Source organism: Canis lupus, chromosome 28, assembly GCF_011100685.1.
Source record: "Canis lupus familiaris isolate Mischka breed German Shepherd chromosome 28, alternate assembly UU_Cfam_GSD_1.0, whole genome shotgun sequence".
Taxonomy (NCBI): domain Eukaryota; kingdom Metazoa; phylum Chordata; class Mammalia; order Carnivora; family Canidae; genus Canis; species Canis lupus.
The window spans coordinates 24,458,338-24,475,250 of NC_049249.1; the positions used below are offsets into that span (position 1 = coordinate 24,458,338).

General features: G+C 48.2%; 1 protein-coding gene and 1 long non-coding RNA gene across 17 annotated transcripts in view; one reads left to right on the forward strand and one right to left on the reverse strand.

The window, feature by feature from the left end:
* TCF7L2 (transcription factor 7 like 2) overlaps positions 1–682 on the forward strand; it is a 197,252-nt gene extending 196,570 nt beyond the window's left edge. For 13 of the 16 annotated variants that reach the window (XM_038578812.1, XM_038578817.1, XM_038578821.1 and 10 more), the window contains one exon: positions 463–682. In XM_038578812.1, coding sequence (XP_038434740.1) covers positions 463–542 — 80 coding nt within the window. In that variant the 3' untranslated portion in view covers positions 543–682. The remainder of the gene's footprint in view (positions 1–462) is intronic. The other 3 variants (XM_038578809.1, XM_038578813.1, XM_038578820.1) reach the window with 1 other exon arrangement.
* A 4,616-nt stretch (positions 683–5,298) lies between these two features.
* LOC111093006 lies at positions 5,299–16,702 on the reverse strand. The gene is made up of 3 exons (XR_005380619.1): positions 16,361–16,702; positions 15,281–15,407; positions 5,299–6,541 (listed from the first exon to the last, which is right to left on the reverse strand). It is a non-coding gene; the product is annotated as an uncharacterized LOC111093006 (long non-coding RNA).
* Between the last annotated feature and the right edge of the window lie 211 nt (positions 16,703–16,913).

The following is a 16,913-nucleotide window of genomic DNA, read 5'->3' on the forward strand; positions in this document are numbered from 1 at the left end:
GTGACACACACACACACACACACACACACACACACACACACACAGACACACCCCCCACTGGGAGTAGGGTGGTGGCAGTGGGAACGGAGGGAAGATGTGCCCTGTGCCCGGCAGGCCAGGGAGTGTCTGAGCCAAACGAGGGATCGCACACTCCCCAGCCGCTCCCCAGCCGCTCCCGCGGGGACGCAGCCGCCGTCTGCACCCTCCGGGCCGCCCACGGGTCCCGGGCCGGGTCGGGGTCGCGGGTGCGTAGCGGGCAGGGGGAGCAGGTAGGTAGGGGCCGGTGCCCCGCTCCTGGCTCCCGGCGCCCGCCCGTCGGCAGCAGAGCAGGCCCCGGCCCCGGCGGAGGGCGCGGAGGGCGCGGAGGGCGCAGGGCACTGGGCACTGGCCCGCCCCGGGTAGGGGCTCTCCCGCCGCATCCCTGCCCGGTACTCACCCGTCGCTCTCTCCCCCTGTTTCTAGGAGAAAAAAAAAGTGCGTTCGCTACATACAAGGTGAAGGCAGCTGCCTCAGTCCACCCTCTTCAGATGGAAGCTTACTAGACTCGCCTCCTCCCTCCCCCAACCTGCTAGGCTCCCCCCCCCCAGACGCCAAGCCACAGACTGAGCAGACCCAGCCGCTGTCGCTGTCCCTGAAGCCCGACCCCCTGGCCCACCTGTCCCTGATGCCTCCGCCGCCCGCGCTCCTGCTCGCCGAGGCCGCCCACGGCAAGGCCCCCGGCCTGTGTCCCAACGGGGCCCTGGACCTGCCCCCCGCCGCCCTGCAGCCGCCCGTCCTGCCCTCGCCCGCGGCGCTTGCACAGCCGTCGACCTCTTCCTTACATTCCCACGGCGCGCTGGCCGGCGCCCAGCCCCAGCCCCAGCCGCAGCCCCAGCCCCAGCCGCAGCCCCAGCCCCAGCCCCAGCCGCAGCCGCTGTCCCTCGTGACCAAGTCTCTAGAATAGCTTTACCCCGGCCCGGCCGGCCCCGGCCCCGGCCCGCTCGCGGGAGGCCTCGCCCTCCTCCCTCCGCCCCTCGCACCCCCCCACCCCCCACCCACCCCAAAGGTTTTGTTTTGTACTCTTTTAATTTTGTGCCACGTGGCTACATTAGTTGATGTTTATGGAGTTCATTGGTCAATATTTGACCCATTCTTATTTCAATTTCTCCTTTTAAATATGTAGATGAGAGAAAGAACCTCATGATTCTACCAAAATTTTTATCAACAGCTGTTTAAAGTCTTTGTAGCGTTTAAAAAATATATATATATACATAACTGTTATGTAGTTCGGATAGCTTAGTTTTAAAAGACTGATTAAAAAACAAAAAGGAAAAAAAAAAGAAGAAGAAGAAGAAGAAGCAATTTTGAAGCAGCCCTCCAGCAAGGAGTTGGTTCTGTATTATTTGTATTAAATACGAGCTTGCGAACCAATCATTTTACATCTGGTTTTTAAACCATAAGGGCACGACGAATGCAGTGCCGTTCCTTTTTTTTTTTTTTCTCTCTGTGTGAAACAACTTTAATTGTGATGTTACTTGTTATTGTTTAAATGTACAGAAACAAAGGGTTAAATGTGTTAATATACCTTGTTCCATGGTGTTGTTCTTTTGGGGGGAGGGGGATGCTACTCAACAATTAATGGAATCACAACGCTGTTGGACCAGTAGTATTTATTGCTTTAGAGATTGCTCGTCGAACCTGTACGTTGTCCCTTTTAAGATATGTTTTCCTTTTTCTTGAAACTGTATAAAGTTTTTTTCCCTTAGCATAAGCATCTTATATATAACAACTCATTTGTACAAGGTTTTTAAGTTTATATATAAAAATGTGTATATATATTTTTTTGTTTCTCTTTTTGACTTTTTTTTTTTTTTTTTTTGGCTGTATGAAACCCAGATGCCGCCAAATGGACATTACTAGTTGCATTAAAGGATCAGTAGCATTAACAAAAGTTGCTTTAAAAGCCATCATGTAAAACAAGACTTGAAAATGAGTGAGGGAATTTTAGAGACGCTGCGTGAGCAGTAGCGGGAACCACCGTTTGTTTCTCCTTTGAACTCATAGTCGGCAGCTCTGTACCCTTAGGACACGGCCTGACTGTGTGCAAAACGTTATGTGCCAAAATTCTCAGTGACTTTAGCTTTCTCCCTCTTTTTGATGCTGTAATTTTTGTTCATCATGTTTTGCTGTGATGTTACATAGGTAGATTTGTATGTAGTTTTAATGTCACCTATAACAAGATGTGTTTGGTAGCAGATTGTCCAGAAAGCATTTTAAATGAAGAGGTATAAACCCTTAGGGGCCGAAATTCTGTATATTAGATTACTCTTAAAGGAAAAACCAGCTGCCGCTTTTATGTACACATATGACATACAAGGAGGTGGCAAACTTTAAAAATAAAAAAAACCTAGGCATGTTGATGTTGCAAAATGCTGTATAAAGCTGAAACCTGTTCATTCAGTGCCATTGTAGTTGACATGAAGCGATTGTAAAACTGTCTCCAATTTTTCTCTGGTTTATTAAAATGCTAACTATAACATTTTTTGTGAATACTTTGAATGTTTCCTAACAGTTGTGATGTTACTGTTCCGTTTTATGCTCTTATTCCAATTTCATTTTTAATGGTTTGGAAGCCATTTTTGTAATGAATAAATGTTCATGCTGTACAGTATCTGTAGCATGCCGTTCTGGATTAATAAAAGCAACTTAGTATGTGCAGATCAAGGCTGGCCACTTGTTTCTGTGATTCGGATTTTACCATTGGGGAAGCCGAACCCGCCTTCACCGAGAGGAACCGTATTCCCAGGCTGGATCTTGAGACCTGACCCCGCGGTTGATACGGGTGATGGGTGGGCACGTGACTGGCAAACGGTGGTCTTGCATTCTTCCGACGGGTTGGCATGATTTCTCCTCCTCTCGTTCTTGATGCCTGTTTGACATCCCTGCATACCTGGTTCACTTCTGAGAGCAAAGCACAGTTACAGAGTGAATGTCCCGCTTCTGGCTAGAACACAGTCAGCCCGTAGATCTTAGGTTTCTTTCCCACAGTGATCGGCAGAAAGGACTGACTTCTGGTTAATGACTCCTGGTTGTCCAGGAATGGATTTAAGACCCCACCTTGTTACCATTGAAGGACCACTGATGTGGAAGGATTCTAACTTCTAAGAGTCGCACGCAGGGAGAGGTGCCAGGGTGTCGAAATGACACCGAGCAGATGTTGAGCAAGAAGGTTTGTAGAAAACAGGATCAAGGTGAATCACTGAGCGGCTCGTACTGAGGAGTCTTGCTCTGTGTGTGGGACTCAAGTTGTGCGGCTGTACCCTGGTGAGGGTGCAGGTGCATCATCATCATTACCAACCAGGGGCCGCAATAAAGATCTTTCTGAGGTTTCCGCTGTGGTCGTTCTCCGTGCTGATGAGGGTGGATGGGTGCACCTGTATGCCCCCGCTACTCTCAAAGTTTGCGGTATGCCCCTTTGCTTTTATGAAGGATCTCAGCCCCTTTTTACTCACTGAAAGAAATCCAAAGAGGATTTTCGCTTTTACCAGAAAGAGGTGAAAAGCCAAGATAGCGTTGAGGATATGTCTCGCAGCGAGCCACTCCAGAGGCGGCGTGCCCGGAGACGGTGAGTGGCCCCAGCAGCGACACTCAGCACCTCGGCGTCCAGCTAGCCGCCAGCGCTCAGAACCGTGTCCGGGCGCATCTGGGCTGCTCTCCGTTTATTTTGTGCACCTGTAAGCAAGATGTGCCCCAAGGTATCCGACAAGGCTAAGGGAGGTTATTTTGGGGTGTGGGAACGCTCAAAAATTTTCCATGTAAATTCATGGTTCATTTTACCCCCAAATTTCTTCTTATAAGGGTTTCCTAAGAACGCTCCACTTTCGGAGCGTGGTGGCGACCCGGGTATGTTCCACTTATCTAGGACAACTGTACCTTCAAAGGACACGATTTCGATGGGCCTGGAAGCTGTTCGTGTTGTTGTTGTCACTTAGGGCGGCACAGAGTTGTCATCAAGGACTTTAGAGCTCCTTGGAAGCCGTGCTTTGCTCAAGCTAGTTTTTGTTCCGTGAAATCTCAGTATTTTGTTTTTGTTTGCTTTGTATTCCCAGAGAGGAACAATTCTGGTTGTCCTTCCCCATTTTATTTTGCACACTGGGCCCAGAGTGACCTCTGAAAACACAAATCAGAACAATATCTGTTCTTGGTGGCAGTGTGCCAAGTCATTTATGTGTCTCTTCTCATTTATTGCTAACCGTACCACCTGAGGTCAATATTATTCCCCCCCGACCCCCCCGCTTTATTTTAAAACTGAGTTTAGAAACTCTGAGTCTGTGTCTTGTCCAAGTCTGCACAGCTAGTTGGGTGGGATTTAAATTCAGGTCTGACTCAAACTCGAGCTCTTAACACTACGTTATGCCTCCTTGTGTCATTAAGATGGTCCTTCTCCCCAAAAGGGGGACAGTCCTTTTGAAGGGTGTCCTTGTTCGCCCCACACACTCACCCACACACCTTCCCCTCTCCTGGAAGGTTCTGCTCTGCTGCTGCAGCCCCACTTCTTGCCTCATCTTTCGGGTCTGAGCATAGATGTCGGTGTAGACGATAGTGGGTGATGTGGTGCTCTTCCACCTTCCTGTTTTTCCCTCCCTGGATCTGCTCACCCACCGTTCTGTTGGTGGATGTGGCCTGGTTAGGCCACTAGTAGTGCCACTTGCCATCATTGAGACCTTTTGTTTTGGGGGGCTGGCCTATGCATTGTCAGATGTTAGCATCCCTGGCCTCTTCCCACTAGATGCCAGTAGCACCCCCAGCACTCTGACCTCCAGAAGTGGCTTCAGACATTGCTGAATATCTCCCCAGGGGCAAGATCACGCCCAGTTGAGAACCATTGCTCTAGAGAACCCTCCAAGGGGACGGAACTGGCTTTTATGTTCCTTGCTCCATACTAAGGCCCTGTTTCAATGCCTGGCACATGGAGGGTACTTGATACATATTTTTTGAAGGAAGGAATAAGTGACGCCAGCCAACTCAACATTTGTCTTTTTGAGAACCAAGGGAATGGCAACTTTCCAGAGCACTTCCAAATTTTGTGTTCTTGGGACTCCCAAGTTGTCTGTCTTTCCTAATCCTTTCAGCCATCCCAGAAGGGAGCTCAGCGCCCTTGTTACAAAGGCAAAACAAAAAACCAAAATACCGGGTCGGGGGGGGGGGACGATCTCTCTGTCATCAGCCAGCTCAAGTGAAGATCACTTTTTTTTTTTTTTAGATTTTATTTATTTATTCATGAGAGAGACAGAGACACAGGGAGAAGCAGGATCCTCACAGGGATCCCAATATGGGACTTGATACCGAACCCAGGATCACCCCCTGAGCTGATGGCAGATGTTCAACTGCTGAGCCACCCAGGCGTCCCGAGTGACGATCACTTTTTAAAAATTCAAATTACGGATCACCTAGCCTCATGTTTACTGCCTTATTACATTCTAGCAATACTCTGAGGCTCTTCCCACCCTAACATGGGCCTTCTTTACCCCCAAGCCTATCTTTCTGGATAGGGCAGGTTCCAGTCTCCCAGATGCCGGGCAAGTTCAACACTCTCTCCAGCTGTTTGGTTTCTTCCGACCTCAAGAGTTTATTTTCAATCTGAGCATCTTCTAATTGATTCTATCCATCTGTGGATTTGTTGTTACTAAGAGACCATGAGACCACATCTAGGAGCTCGTGACTCTGAATCTCTGAGCCACATCACTCCTGACCTCTGATGGGACCTGGCCAAATAAGTCGGCCTGTTAGGAGAGGGGATAGCTTCCTGTGGCAGCTGTAACAAAACATAAACTTGGTGGCTACCAGCAATAGCTCTCACAGGTCCGGAGGCTGGGAGTCGAATCCAGGTGTGGGGTGGGCATGCTCCCCTCGGAGGTTCTGGAGGCCCTCTCAGCTTCTGTTGGTTGCCCATCCTGGGCATTTCTGGTCTCATAGCCACATCACTCAAATCTCTGTCTCCATCTTCACATCCCTGCCTCCTGTGTGTCTGTCTGGAAACTTCCCGTGCCTCTCACCTTAGAAGGTATGAGTCATGTATTTAGGGTCTATGGATAATCCTGGATGAGCCACTTCTTTCTAGATCCTTAGCTTAATTCCATCTTTTGCCATATAAAACAGCATAGGTTCTAGGATTCGGATTTGAACAGGGAAATATATTTGGGGAGTGGGGGACACCATTTAGCCCCCTACAGAAGCATTTGCTAATTCTGGGAGACTGCAGAGTCTTAGCACAGAACCCTCAAGAATGGGTAGTTGTACTGCGGGTGGTGGTGGTTTTGGACAGGCCCAGGTAGAAAGCGGTTGTAGGATCAGGATGCCTTTTATCTGGATCTAGGATTTGAAGAGAGGACAAACCAAGGAACAGTGGAGAGAATCTGAGCTTGGAGACTCCAACATCAGACTCCCACACTCTGCGTCCTTGGGCACGTCTTCCAGCATGCTGAGCCTCCTTTTCCTCAGCTAACGAGCGGTGACAGTGGTACACTTTTTCAGATTCTTATGAGGCTAGAATGCAGAGTGCCTGGAATAGTAAATCAGAGTGTTTAGTATTATTGTAAAAGTAGAAGGCCTGCCCTAGCTATTTCTTTTATTTCTCTTCAAGATTCTGCTAGCCCTGCTCTTCAAACCCCCGGCTAGAGGGTGAGATACCTAGATGTGGATGACACATCCTTGTGGTAGAGTGGAGGGACCCCAGGGCTCTGTGACTCACACACAGTCATCCATCCCACCTGAAACATGATGGCTCCATGAAAATGGCTCCTGGCCTTTGGGGAGCCACAGCTCTAACTGGAGTGCTTTTTGTGGTATGGAAATGTGTTTTTAATTAAAGTCCTGTGGAAAGAAACTAAGGAATAGCCAAAAAGTCTCCTGTGAATGGTGGTTGAAGGCCAAGTACCAGAAGCCACGGTTGGGAATCACTAGGAAATGGGGCCATAGAAGTGACTTTCTAAAGGATTCCCTTCTGTGGTTGGCTTCTTCACCTCCCATTTCATATCCGGTCCAGCATTCCCAGGCGTGTGGCAATGGCAGAGGCCTGCCTGAACCCTGGCATAGGTCTGATGGGCAGCATTGGCAAATTCTGACTCTGGAGTTTGGGAATTTTTTAAGCTGGCATTGTGCGCGTACACTTGATCTGAGCTGTGAGTAAGCCCATTGATTCATTGGTTGATTGAGCAACTAGTCCTTGAACACCGATTTGTACCAGGTACCGTTCTAGGCTCTGGCACTTTACAGGTCTGTGTAAAGTAAGCCTGGTGTCCATTTTTCCCTCTGAGCTGAGTCCTGCAATGTCTTATAGGACAGAATCCTTAAGGAATTAAGGACATTTCCTTAAGGAAAAAGGGGCCAACATTCTCAAGGCCTGGATAAGCTGCTCATCTGGAAAGTGGCTTTATACAAGGATAAGGACAAGAGAATGTGCTAGAAACTCCACCTGTGTTTCTCACTTACGTAATCCTCATGGGATAGAAATTGCTTTTATGTTCATTTTACAAATGTAGAGAGTGAGGCCCAGGGAGGGTTAAGTGGCTTCCTCAAAGGCACATATCTGGGAAACAGCAAGCCTAGGGTTTGAAGCCCAGGAGCCTGCATCACTGAAGACGCAGACCATCTGGGTAGCTGGCGAGGGACAGAGGGTGGAGCTTGTTTGATTCATGGACTTTGTGAAAGGCTTTTGCAAAGAGACCACCAGGTATTTTCTCTGTCAATGTACAGGAGTTGTTATTGGGTACCTTTTGTTTGTTTGTTTGTTTCTGTGCATGAAATAACTATAAAGATAGTTGATAACTACATGGATGAGCTATTTTGGACTCCGTGCTAAAATACATACAATCCTAGAATTGGGAGAAAATTAGAAGCGTATGTATTATTATATCATATATGTTTCTGAGATGATGGGTCACAACCCATTGATAAATTAGGTAATCAGTTTAGGGGATCAAGGGCATTTTAAAAACAAAATGAAACTCAATAGAAAAACAAATAAAAGAAACCTCAGGAGCTATTGCTTTGCCCTTTCTTATATTTTGGCTTAAATGGAATCTCCTATATTAGGCAGTTGTGGCTAGACTACGCTATAATAACAAGCCCTAAAATATCAATGGCTTAACACAGTAAAGGATTGCTTCTCAGCCATCTCAGAGACTTCTCTCAGCCTCATAGAAGAGGGAGAGAAAGGAAGATGATCAGGACATTTTTTAGACATATAAGTGATAAACATCACTTCTGCCCATCTTCTGTTGAGCAGAACGCAGTTGTGAAGTGGACCTAACTAACAAAGGAGGCTGGGAAATGTTGAAAAGCAGGATGAGCACTAATGATCTAACTCACATCTTCCTTACTGTGCCTTTTTTTTTCTTTATCTGAACACCCCTTTATTGTCCTTGTAACACTTCCTTGTGTATGTCACACACACATTTATGAAATTATATGCCTATTTGTTTTTCTGCTTATTGTCATTCTTCCTTTCTCTCCAGGCCAGCGATTATCAGATTATAGCCTGCAGGCCATACCGGGCCTCTGACCTGTTTTTGTGGTGCTGAGAGGAACAATTTTACATTTTTTTCAAGAGTTGCTAAAGAAGGGGGAGAAGGACAAAAAAGAGAAGAATTACTTGCCACAGAGATAGTTCGTGGCCTATAAACCCTAAAATATTTACTCTTAGGCTTTTCACAGAAAAAAGGTCTGCCAACCCCTGCTTTAGAAATCAAGCTTCTGGAGGGTAGAGATGGTGTCTCTTTGCTTCCCACTCTACTGCAGAGTTAGAGTCAGATACCTGGTAAGTGCTCAAAAAAAATTGTTAATGACTAAATGAAACCCTTTCTAAGGGTGTCTTTTGATGAGCAAAAGTTTATCATTCTAATCAAGCTGACTTTATCTATCTTTTATTTTATGGTTAGTGTATTTCAATCCCATCTAAGAAATATTTTATCACTTCAAATTTATGAACACATTCTCCTCCTCCCTTTTCTTTCAGAGGCTTTATTTTACTTTTCTCATTTAGGTCTGTGATCCTCTTGGCATTGATTTTGGTGTACGAGATGAGGCTGGCGTTCCAAGTTCATTTTCTTCTACATGTACAACTGGTTGACCTAGCATAATCCAAATGACAGTGTGATAGTGGATCTGTTTACTGACATGATGACACCAGTCACTTTCTACCTTGGTGCCAATACCACACTGTTTTAATTATTGTATCTTTGTAATACATTTTGCTATGTAGCATTTAAGTCCTTCAGTTTTGTTCTCCATCAAGCTTATTATGACTTCCGGGCCCTTTGCATTTCCATATCAATTTTAGTATTGGCTTGTGAATTTCCCTACACACATACACAAACATACAAATTGCTGGAGTTTTTATTATGATTGTGATGAATCTGTCGTAATAGTTTGGGGAGGGATGCCTGGGTGGTTTAGTGGTTAAGTGCCTGCCTTCAGCCCAGGGCGTGATCCTGGAGTCCCAGGATCGAGTCCCACATCAGGCTCCCTGCATGGAGCCTGATTCTCCCTCTGCTTGTGTCTCTGACTCTCTCTCTCTCTCTCTCTCTCTCTCTCTGTGTGTGTCTCTCATGAATAAATAAATAAAATCTTTAATTTGGGGAGAACTGACATCTTAACAATATTGGTTCTTCTATCCATGAACATGGTCTATCTCTTCATTTATTTGTGTATTTCTTAATTTCCCTTGACAATATTGTATGAGTTTGCTAGGTCTGCATAACAAAATGCCATAGATGGGATGGCTTAAACAGCAGAAGTTAATTTTCTCATGGTATGGAAGCTAGGAGAATAAGATCAAGTCATTGGCAGGTTTGGTTTCCTCCAAAATCTCTCTCCTTGGCTTGCCAATGGGTGCCTTCTTGTGTGTCCTCACATGGTCTTTCCTCTGTGTGTGTCTGAATCCAATTCTTTTCTGATAAGGACACCATGCTTATAGGATTAAGGCCCACCCATATGACCTTCTTTTACTTTAATTACCTATTTAGGAGTAGGGGTGGGGGGATGCAATTCAGCCCATAGCAAATGTTTCACATATAGAGGTTTTTCATTACATTTGCTCCTAGATATTTGATGTTTTTTGAAATTGCCATACATAGTATTTTTAAATTTCTGTGTTCTGATTGATCGTTGCAAGTATATAGAATTATATTTAAATTTTATATATTGACCTTTTTATTCAACAGCCTTGCTAAATTCACATATAAACTCTAGCATATTAGCTATAGCTTCTTTTGGATTTTTCTACTTCTGTAATTATATTATCTGCAAATACTGTCAACCTTATTTTTTCCTTTCCAATCTGTATACTCTCTCCCTTGCTTTTTTTTTTTTTTTTCCTTTATTGTGCTGGCAAGAGCCTCCAATAGAATGTTGAATAAGAGTGGTGATATCAGGATTCCTTGTCTTTCTTCTGAACTCAAGGAAACACATTCCCTATTTCCCATTAAGAATAGTATCAGCTATAAGTTTTTATAGATTCATGTTATCAAATTAAGAATATCCTTTTCTAGTCTTTGGTTGTGGGGACTATTTCTCAGGAACTCATTTCAAGAGTGAAAAGGCAAGTTACAGTCTAGATAATATTCACAACACATTTATCTGACAAAGGTCTAATATCCAGAAGTATAAAAAATTCCTAACAAATCACAAGAAAAGAAAGCTTAATCAATTGAATGTAGGCAAAAACAAAGCCAAAAAACTGGGAGTGGGTAATTGACAGAAAAGGATATCCAAATAGCATATGTTTAACTTTGGTAGATGACCATAGCAGCTTCATTCATAAGGGCCCAAAACTGGATATCACCTAACTGTCTGTCAATAGTAGGATGGATAAATTGTGGCTTTCATACCATAGAAGGGTAGTTCTCATGCAATGCCCTCAAGATTCCTCTGGATTGTTGTCTTAGATGATGTATTCTCTGTTGCACTGAGATGTTGCAAATGATATTGGATGGGCAAGGGGGACAAAAGGCCTCTAGGTTGTGGCTTGCATGGAGGAGGTAATAAAACACTGTAGCTATGGTTACCATGTGGTCTATGGCATGGGGCCTGAGGATGGAGTCGTCATGGCTAAAAGTCATGAAACAAGCCTTTTGAAAAAAATTTTAATGCCCCCTACTCATTTGATTTATGGAATTATGACGAATCGAGGTTACACAGTACTAACTTCCTCTGGGTTCTAAAGGCAGTGTGGTTGCTACTTAAAACAAGCTCTGCACTGCTTACCCCATCACTGAAATTCCTGTTTGCCTAATGAGATCAAGTATGGAAGGAAATTCACAGTGAAGAGAGTAGATGAAGTAGGGCTTCTGGAATGGCCTCTAAGGATAAATTATAATAAATATAATAATATAATATAATAATATAATTATAATAAAACAGATTAAATTCTTATGAATAACTTTTCACAGAATACACTGCTAGGAACCACTCTGCTATCTATATTTGCTTTTCAGGGTGCAAGGATTGACGGGGTGGTGTGTGGCGGGGGCAGTAAATGGGAAACTGTGGTCAAGCTAGGGAAATTGAAGCCTACTTTTGGTGTCAGGGTGTGGAGGCTTCGTTGTTTAGCCCCCATCCTCCTTGGGGCATCAGAACTCCCAAGAGGAAGGTGTGTAGACATGTAAGTTCTGTCCTTCTGGGTAGGAATTTCTGGAGAGCTCTGAAGGCAAAAGCAGCTGCTCTAAGTGGAATCAGACTGCTTGGTCTCTAAGAACTGGAAGAAGGACCAGACCCAGGAAAGTGAAGCCCAGGGAAGGGGTCCCAAGGGTGTCTTTACACCTGAAGCCACACAGCTGGGTGCTGGCAGGGTCTAGGCCAAATGCCATGATTCCTCCCAGTCTAGACCAGGATCTTTCTAGTAACTACCTGCTACCTTGAATTCTCCACTGGCTGGCTTCAGTGTGGGGGAATTTTCATCCTGCCACCAACCCCGAAGCTTGTTCTCAATCTTGGGTCAGTGTCCAGGTTTGTGACTCCACTGTGATGGAGGACCAGTGTACGGGGCAGCCAGATCTATGTGGGCACCTCCAACATGCCCCGCACCGTACTAGGCTCCCCGGCTTCTAGCACAGCTTGTACTATTTTTTTTTTGTTCCGCACCCAAACACTCTGATGGCAGTCTCTCTGTTTCCATTGTCATAGGAAGGAGCTAAGAACGTGTTCAGCATGGGTCAGCTGAAAAGTGGCTCAAATTCGGCCTACGACTACAGGGCCGATTAATTCTCTTCACTGAACCTGTGAATGAGAATATTCAGGAGAAACTGAGCCCTGACATTTCTGTGAGGTTTGGAAAAAGCTGTTGGGACTAGGCTGGACTGGGACCTCTGCCCACTTGGGAGAAACAGGGCTGTCCCATTAGAGCCCTTGTGTCCTGTGGCTGCCAGACCCAGGGGTTAGGGTGGTGTGTGGCAGGAGGGTACTAACGGATCCTGCCAGCGAGCTGAGGGGGCCTGGATGCTTCTCCTCCCTTGGTTCCAGGAGCCGTGACCTCACTGGTACCACAGCTGTGGTGAACAGTGGTGTGAGATCACAGCTCCAACCAGGCCTGGGTGCAAGCCCCAGATGTTGGGCCCTGGAGGTCAGGTGGGTGGAAGGTAGATGTCTAATTGCCAGGGCCTGGCATTGTTGGGGGGGCTCTTGAGTGCAGCTTGCTGAGGTGATGCTGGTTAAGTCTCTCTCTCTCTCACTCTCTCTCTCCCCACCCTGGTGCCTCAAGGCCCACGTTGGGCCTCTGAGGAGGACGGCTTGGCCTTGGGAGGAGACAGCCTGGCCTCTGCAGACCGCCTCTGTTCTCAGAAAGGGGCTGGGCCCACCCCGCCGCATCCTCCCACCCTGCCCTCCCCTCCGCCCCCCTCCACCTTATATAATGGCACATTATACAACATCGCAAAGCAGGTGGTATTTTTAAAGACAGCAAGTGAGCATTTTTTTGGCCTAAATTTGGGAATGAAACAGATGGATTTTTAAGACTCTGGGCTTTTCCTATGAATAGTAACCGTTGTTCTCTGCTTTTAAACACCAGTTTCAAGACCACCTCCAGCAACCAATCAGCACTCTATTTAATTATAACAAAATTCTTAGCTCTGTCTGCTGCTGCTCGGACAAGTGGGGGGCACTGGATCAATTTCTGGAGCCAGGCAGACTTGCCAACAACAATTTTCCTTTTCCCAGAGGGCCTCCGAGGCCTGCAGCAGGTTCCAAGTCCTTCCTCTCCGGCCTGCTCGGCGTGGGCTCCCTGACAGCGAGTTTGAAAAGGGTTATAGAGACGCAGATAAATGCCCGGCTTGTTGCGGCCTTCCCTGACAGCGCCGACCCCCGCGCCAGTGAGCTCATGCCCGCCTCATTACGGTCGGGGCCAGATTTTTTCCATTAACAGGTAATTGAGTAGAAACTAAAATAAGCGAAGTTTGTTTCATCCCTGGGATTTTCTTGCTGGGGTTTGAAAGAAAAACACTTTAGCTTCGTTAGTGGAGGAGTGTCCTTGAAAACGTTATTTATGTTTTCCAAGTGATTTGTCACTTGGTAGGTGTAATTAGCTCCTTTCCCTGGGCCGCTCCCTTCTCGATTTTATTCTTTAAGGGCCACACTCTTCGGAGAATAGGAGCTTGGTCTCCTGGGCCCCTGGCTGGCCGACACCCTGTTTTCAGAGCGGATGTGTAAGGATGTTGTGGTTCGTAGTAGATAGCTGAGCTTGCTCTTTCCTCTCGCTCTCTCGAGTACACACACACACACACACACGCACGCACGCACACACGCACACACTGGAAAAACCACCCCTAGAAGCCCGCTGAGCACACAGCCTCAGCGTGCACCCCTCACAGCCCTGCCTGCAGGCTTGCCGGCCCCCCACCCTTGGCTCTGTGCCTCACCTTCACCTGTGCTCCAAGGACATGGTGACCCTGGCCTGGGGGGCCGGGCAGGGAGCTTTTGTCTCATATTGTTTGTTTACTTATTTATCTATCTCTGCGGCTCGCTTTGCGCAGGCCCCGCCCAGTTCCAGTTTCACAATTCACTGTCCCTAGAGCAGCTGTTGAGGCCCCCTGCCTCCCTGCTTCCACCTCCCTGTCTGTTCTCAGTTTCCTGAAGATTCCCTGTCACCTCCTGGCCTGCAATCCCGGAGGGCAGGAGCTTTGGGAGGGTGTGGGTGTGTGGAGCGGGGAAGGGGCACAGTCCCCAGGCTCATTTCACACGGAGCATCAGAGGAGCGTGGCCCTGTTTTGGTCACAAACCCCCATGAGGTTCTTGCTTGCGGTCCCCACCGTCACCCCAAAACCGAGGTATGTGCTTGAGTGGGGACAAGCCCCTGCATGTGTCGTCAGTAGGGTCCCCAGCGCTCACCATCCCCGTGGTCAGAGTCAGTCCAGCAGGCCTGTGGGGCCAATGGATCGATGGAATTAAAGCAAACGTTTTCCTAGAACTGCCCACCCCGGCACACACCTGATAGAGAAGTCTTTTGGCGGAGCGGGAGGGGGAAGAAGTTTCCAGAAATGTGTCACTTTTGGGTGAATGAGCGTAGCTCACATGCCTGTGTTCATTGGGTGTTCAGAGCACTAGAGGCAATAAGCAGGGCTCACAGCTTCACACCGTGTTGTGCCCGGGCAGGGCCACCTCCCAAGCGGGGCTCACATTCCGGCGGGGGGGGGGTGCGTGGAGACAGACAACCAGCACGGAAAAGAAAGGGCCACTGGAGATCCAGTCAGTGCTGCGGGGAACCAAGCCCACGGCCTGCCTGACAGTGAGGGGACAGTCATGGGAGGCCTCTCAATGAGGTGTTCTTTCACCGGAGCTTGGAAGGTTCCAGAAGGAATTCTGTGTCTGTCTCAGATTTAGTGCTCGGAACCCGGCTCCCCCAGACCCTCACATCACAGTGCTCGAGGCCTCCCAGAGCTCTGGCCTCGGCTCCCTTTTGCAGACCAGCACACGGAGGCTGGAGGGGAGCCCCCAGAGTGGGGGCCGGGAGGGCGGGCACAGGGGGACCAGGCCTCTCAAAGTCCCAAGCCCGTGTTCTTCCTTTTTATAAAAATAGCAAACGGCTCTACTGAAACATAATTTAAGTACCAGAGAACTCACTTGTTTCAAGTGTACAATTCAGGGACTTTGAGGAAAGTTACAGAGTTGTGCAACCACTTACCACAATTCAGTTTTAGAACATTTTCATCACCCCACAGAGGTGCGTCCTCTTCTGTAGTCACTCCCTGTTCCCAGGCCCAGCCCCGGACACCCGCTAATTCACTTTCTGTCCGCATCCCCCTTTGCTCACCTTTCACATCCCAGAGCCTGACACTGGACACTCTTTGGCGTCTGACGTCTCCCACTGGGCACCGGAGGCTGCGCTCTCCCCCTGTCATCCCCGTGTGCCCCGAGTCGGGACATGTCGACACGTCTCCCTAAGGACAGAATTAGGGGGTGCCTGGGTGGCTCAGCGGTTGAGCCTCTGCCTTCAGCTCAAGGCGTGATCCCGGGGTCCCGGGATCGAGTCCCGCATGGGGCTCCGCGCAGGGAGCCTGCTTCTCCCCTGCCTACGTCTCTGCCTCTCTCTGTGTGTCTCTCATGAATAAATAAATAAATAAATAAAAAGAATTAGATACTAAGGAAGACGATTTTGTTGGGGGGAGGGGAACTTTGGAGGGCCACAAACCATTGTTCATACCTAAGAAATTTTTTTGCCCCCAAGAAGGGGTGTTCCCCTGTAGGGGCCATGTCAGCCGGTGGAGAATGTGAGACCTGGCGCGTCCATGCCGTAGTGTGTATCCGAAGTTCTGTTCTTTTAAAAGATTATTTATTTATTTATTTATTCACGAGAGACACAGAGAGAGGCAGAGACACAGGCAGAGGGAGAAGCAGGCTCCCTGTGGGGAGCCCGACGCGGGACTCGATCCCAGGACCCGGGGATCCTGACTTGAGCCAAAGGCAGACGCTCAGCCGCTGAGCCACCCGGGGCCCCCCTGTCCTTCTGAGGCTTGTGTGGGGTTCCACGGCCTGGGCCCGCGGTGTTTTATTCTACTCCGTTCACCGGTTCATGGACATTTGGGGGGTTTCCACTTTTTGGCTCTCAGAACTTTCACCCCCGACGGCACGCTGCCCCATGCAGCCTGCTCCCCGTCGGAGGGAGAACCCGGGGGCATCTCAGCCCTGCTTTGGGAAGATGAGATCACGGTGCCTCAGTTTCCTCGCCTGCAGACCAGGGCTCATGATGCCCAGGCCGTGGGGCCGTGGTGGCAAGGATCCACAGTAATACTGCCCCGAGCCCGGCAGGTGGCAACCGCTCGGTCCGCCTGTGCCAGCGGCCCTGCCCCCCGCAGCCCTCCCCTGGGGAGAGGTGCCCCCTTTGAAATCTCACCCGTGGTCTTTCTCCCAGCTCCAGCTTCCGTCTGTGTCTTCCCGGATTATGTAATGTCTGACATGATTATTTTCTCCTTATTCTCTGGGGTTATCCAGGTCAAACCCAGCGTTGTTCCTTAACAGGAATCTCAAGTATTTCTCTCTTCTTGGCACTTGTCTTCTGGTCTCAGGGGTTGACACATTTCCAGGGACCAATTGATATCATCTGTGGCTGAGAAACTAGGCCTCCTGGGGAATGGGGCTGGGCCGGGAGGCTGCATGGCGCTCTTGCAGTAAAATGAGCACTGGATTGTGAGTCCAGCAACCAGGCTTTATGTCCAGCTGGGCTGACTGGCCTGAGCCAAACTCCAGAATGTTTGAATTAATTTTTCCTTTCTGCAAAAGGCGTGCTCCTTATATAGGCCGGCCTCATCCAATCACAAATAGCAAAGGAGAAATTGACCTTGAAAGTGTCTTGTAGGGGCGCCTGGGTGGCTCAGTCGGTTAAGTGTCTGACTTTAGCTGAGGTCATGATCTCAGGGCCCTGGGATCCAGCCCGGTGTCAGGCTCCC